The following is a 5,271-nucleotide window of genomic DNA, read 5'->3' on the forward strand; positions in this document are numbered from 1 at the left end:
CTCTCTTGCTCAGCTCTAACCCTTCTGGTCACCTCTTTGTGACTTTTTCCCCCTTTAAGTCTGCCACTGAAGGACATTATGTCCTAATTACACCTGAATAGAAGGGAGAACTTTGAGTCACAGGCTACAGACAGTTCTCAAGACTAGTAATTTACATTTATTGAATACTTGCTATGTACTCAGGCATTGTTCTAACCCCTTTGCATGTGTTAACTCAATCTTCACAACTAAGGAAACTTTCACTTGGAAAGGTTCAGTGATTTGTTCAATGGTAACACACTGGAGTGTGACTACATTTTAATTAGGGCAAAATTTTTCATTTGGCCAAGAACAAAATCTAATAAAATCTAATATCACTGATATTTTGTGAATAGTAATTTGAAAATTAAAAAAAGTTTTCAAAGAAAAGCTTTGTTCTTCAAGTGTGATTGTTATTATTCTTGGGCCAAAATGTTTTTCAAAGTACATATTTCTACTCTTTTTTTAAAGAATAATTTTATTAGAGTCAGGGTCTCACTATGTTGCCCAGGCTGGTCCTGAACTATCAGACTCAAGTGATCTGCCCACCTCAGCCTCCCAAAGTGCTGGGATTACAGTTGTAAGCCACCATGCCAGGCCACATTTCTACATTCTTAATGAAGTCTGTGGAATCTACTTCAAATGCAATTTTAATTTATGTTTCAATTCTATGAAGATATTGGGTTGGTGCAAAACTAATTGCAGTTTTGGACCGTGAATTTTAAATCATTATAACTAGGCTCAACACATTTTTATTAATCAAAATAGGAACCATTACAATCAACACATTTTTGCCAACGAGAAATAAGTTGGTTTATTCCTGTAGCGTAAAAATCCGTGCTTTGGGATTTGACGAACTCTTGGAAAGCATTTTCTGCATCCTGCTGGTTGTGGAAGCGTTTTCCCTGCAAAAAGTTGTTGAGATGCTTGAAGATGTGGTAGTTGGTTGGCAAGAGGTCAGGTGAATACGGTGGATGAGGCAAAACTTCATAGCCCAATTCATTCAACTTTTGAAGTGTGGGTTGTGCAACATGCGGTCGGGCATTGTCATGGAGAAGAATTGGGCCCTTTCTGTTGACCAATGCCAGCTGCAGGTGTTGCAGTTTTTGGTGCATCTCATCGATTTCCTGAGCATACTTCTCAGATGTAATGGTTTCACCGGGATTCAGAAAGCTGTAGTGGATCACACCAGCAGCAGACCACCAAATAGTGACCATGATCTTTTTTGGGTGCAAGATTGGCTTTGGGAAGTGCTTTGGAGCTTCTTCTTGATCCAACCACTGAGCTGATCGTCGCCGGTTGTCATATAAAATCCACTTTTCATCGCACGTCACAATCCGATCGAGAAATGGTTCATTGTGGTTGCGTAGAATAAGAGAAGATGACACTTCAAAACGACGATTTTTTTGATTTTCAGTCAGCTCATGAGGCACCCACTTATCGAGCTTTTTCACCTTTCCAATTTGCTTCAAATGCCGAACGACCGTAGAATGGTTGACATTAAGTTCTTCGGCAACTTCTCTTGTAGTTGTAAGAGGATCAGCTTCGATGATTGCTCTCAGTTGGTCGTTGTCAACTTCTGATGGCCGGCCACTACGCTCCTCATCTTCAAGGCTCTCATCTCCTTTGCAAAACTTCTTGAACCACCACTGCACTGTACGTTCGTTAGCAGTTCCTGGGCCAAATGCATTGTTGATGTTGCGAGTTGTCTCTGCTGCTTTACGACCCATTTTGAACTCGAATAAAAAAATTGCTCGAATTTGCTTTTTGTCTAACATCATTTTCATAGTCTAAAATAAACATAAACAGCAAGTAAGTTGTCATTAGCAAAAAAACACAAAGAAATGCCCATTAAAATGATGTATAACATGACCACATTTATTTAAGAATGTATTCCAATATCAAATACCAAATTCCAACAATGCAAAAACTATAACTACTTTTTTTTTTGGAGACAGAGTCTCGCTGTGTCACCCAAGCTGGAGTGCAGTGGTACAATCTTGGCTCACTGCAATCTCTGCCTCCTGGGCTCAAGTGATTCTTGTGCCTCAGCCTCCCAAGCAGCTGGGACTACAGACATATGCCACCACATCTAGCTAATTTTTGTATTTTTAGTAGAGATGAGGTTTTAGCATGTTGGCCAGGCTGGTCTCAAACTCCTGACCTCAAGTGTTCTGCCTGCCTAGGCCTCCCAAAGTGCTGGGATTACAGGTGTGAGCCACTGCACCCAGCCCATCTTTTAAAATTTGAATCTTATAATTATAAAAATATTATTTTATCATGGGATAATAGGCAAGTGGAAGTATATTTTTAAATGTTTTCTCTCAAAAGAAGTGTCAACATTCTCAAGAATATGGCACTGAAGCAAACAAATGCAGTTAACTTGCTGCTTAGAAAAGACTTGGAATAAAGACTCTTTGACTCTTACCTTAGGAATCGGGTTTCTAGGACTAAGTGCTATATAATAAACTAGTGCCTGAGGACAAAAAATTTTCAGGGGTCCACATTCAGTCAGTTGTCTCTAGCAGAGGCCCTGAGTTGGAGGGGGCTGTTTGTGTCCTTGTGTCTGAATGGAAGATTGTCCTCTGGGAATATCTCTGCTGTTCAATAGAGAAAGGCAAAAGGACATAGAAAAGGGTATCTGCAGAATCAAATGGTGAGCCAATCATTTTCCTTCTGACCATTTCTGTATTGCTTCTGAAGCAGCTCAATTATTAGGTGAGCTTGTGAGCAAGAAAAAGCACATTTTGGAGTGAGGGATATAAACTGCCTTATAAAAAGCAGGACTGCTTCAGAGACATTGAACTAACGGAGGAAAGTTGGCATGGAGAAATGATTAATTTGGAGGAAAATTTTTGATATTATATATTTGTAATTTGGGGCATTTTATGTGTACTCTAGGACCATTTGTTCACAGAGAACCATTCCATATAATGTTATATGAACATGTAAACTTTAAGATACTTAAAAACAACTCAGCTTTATTGAGATATAATTCACACGCTGTACATTTCACTCATTTAAAGTGTACAATGTACTTATATTACAGAGGAATAGTGTTATATATAACATGGATTCCTATAATGTTGAAAGTGCAAGGCCTCCTAGTGGTAGGGTTTAAATGTACTAGAGAAGAAATTAAATTACTTAATAATATCATAGGGGCTCTAGTAATTATTTTAGCTTTCAAAATGTCTGATAAACCTACATAGTAATTTTTTTTGCAACATCCCTGCTTTAAGGAAGGTAGTTAGAGATGTTTGATGCTCTAGAAGTTTAAATGGGATTATAAAACTCCCATCTCCTTCTGTGGTGTGGACAGCGTTATTTTTCTGTTATTTATACAAGAAGTGAGGCTGTTTGAAGTTTTGAAGCATAACTTCACAAGATTTGGAGTATAGCCAAGTATATAATGAAAAATTTACAATGTGTTTCCTTTTCTGACTTTTGGTTACAACATGTAAGTCATTTTCATGGTTATATTTTTCACTACTGGTGGTATTTATTAGAGTTTTAGCAGGTGATAGTTAATAATGTGTTTCTCCTTGATTCATGCTTAGAAACAATTAAGTAGGATACAGGAGTCAGACAGAAATCAAAATGTCAGCTTTACTAGTTAAAATTGGTTGGAAAGCAGGGTTTAGGTATGCAGCCACAAGGGTTTCTTGGATCATTATTAGGTTCGATATTAGTGCTAGAAAACTTACAGTAACAGTGGCTTAAACAAGGGAGACACCATTTCTCACCTGAAAGTACAAAGGTGTCAGACCATGACTGGCAGGATGTTCTACAGTGCCAGACACCTAGACTCCTTTTAATCTTGTTGATTTTTCTATGAAATGGCTTCCTTTCCCAGGGTCATCCTGGGGTCTAGGATGACTGCTCCAGTTCCAGTCATCATGTATACATTCCAGCCAGAAGGAAGAAAGAGGAGGTGAAGGGCAGGATATCTCCATTTAAGGACTTGTCATTTTTGCTTATATCCCATTAACTAGAACAGTTACTAAGACAAATCTAACTACGAAAGTGAATATTCTGGGTAGTCATGTACTCATGTTAAATGGAGAATTCTATTATAGAAAGAGAGAAAAGATACTGATGGACAACTTGTAGTCTCTGCCACATTCCTGAGTTCAACTTACGTAACTAGGCAGAAGCAAAGCTAGCCAACTACTGTCTTCCACTAGAGGGAGGCGCAAGCTGCTTATCACTGAACAGACTCACCTCAAGGGTCAATGGCTTGCAGGAGGGGAACACAGAAGGGGCTGAGCCACACATGCTGGGTTCCTTCTCATTTCCACAACTGATGTTCGACTTTTCTAAGGGGCAGTACAGAGAACTGTCAAAAGGCAGGAAAGCAGTACATGATTTGGCACCACAGTGACAAGGTTTTCTTAGTTTCCCATTATCTAGCCTTTCTTTGTCTTCACTGCCTGTTAGATTAAGATATCTTCCTGAATAATCATAAGAGAGTTCTTCTTCTGGCACAATATCTTTGGCTGCAAAAAGTGCCAACTTAGGTACCATTGAGTCAATTCGGACAGGAATCATCAAAAGATTTGGCTCACAGGAATGATTAAGGAATCTTCCAATATTTCCTATATAAGTAGGGTCAACAAATGTTTCCATTACCTGCCCAGTATAAACATGTTCCCTGATGGCTATAATGTAGTTGGAGTCAGATTTTGTTTGTAAGTGAATTCTTCTCTGAACTTCAGAGAATCCTAAAACCTCACCAGCATATTCACAGACAAACCTTCCTTTTGGTATAAATTCCAAGGTACGAAGTCCCCAGCCTTTTTTATGCGTCTTGAACACTTGGAAATGGAACTGCAGACCTTTCTGGACCACTCGGTTTCTGCAGTGGTCACTGCATCGGCACAGGATATTGCATTCAAAAACAGGCTCTGCATACTTTCCTCCAGATCCTATATCTCTAAGGCATGAGTTATCATCATAGTTCTCTCCATGGCGGAGACAGGAGCAAATGCCAGGGAGGCAGGGAGTTTTGACACAAATGCATCCGGGAAAGGTTATTTGAGTGGGATCAATGTCTGCTCCAGGTCCAACTACATGATCAGGAGTGTACTGTAAAAAATATACACACTGTAAGTGAGCATGGCATGTCATATATTTCCTATATATTCCAAGTAGCTTTTGACTGGGACCCATTCTAATTCTAACATATATAAAAACAGTTCAAAACTGATGAAACACAGTGTACTAAGATATTGTCCAAAAGATCTTTCTTCA

The 5,271-nt window shown here is 39.0% G+C and overlaps 1 protein-coding gene across 2 annotated transcripts in view; it reads right to left on the minus strand.

The window, feature by feature from the left end:
- Nucleotides 1-754: 754 nt before the first annotated feature.
- LOC108528740 (histone-lysine N-methyltransferase SETMAR) overlaps nucleotides 755-5,271 on the minus strand; it is a 15,786-nt gene continuing 11,269 nt past the window's right edge. Inside the window, exons 2-3 of one of the 2 annotated variants that reach the window (XM_017870729.1) lie at nucleotides 4,243-4,357; nucleotides 755-1,808 (exon numbers count right to left, since the gene is read on the minus strand). In XM_017870729.1, coding sequence (XP_017726218.1) covers nucleotides 774-1,808; nucleotides 4,243-4,357 — 1,150 coding nt within the window. In that variant the 3' untranslated portion in view covers nucleotides 755-773. Of the gene's footprint in view, nucleotides 1,809-4,242; nucleotides 5,107-5,271 lie in introns of both variants that reach the window. The other variant, XM_017870728.1, reaches the window with a different exon arrangement.

Source organism: Rhinopithecus bieti, unplaced genomic scaffold, assembly GCF_001698545.2.
Source record: "Rhinopithecus bieti isolate Rb0 unplaced genomic scaffold, ASM169854v2 scaffold_5101, whole genome shotgun sequence".
In the NCBI taxonomy this organism is placed as follows: Eukaryota; Metazoa; Chordata; class Mammalia; order Primates; family Cercopithecidae; genus Rhinopithecus; species Rhinopithecus bieti.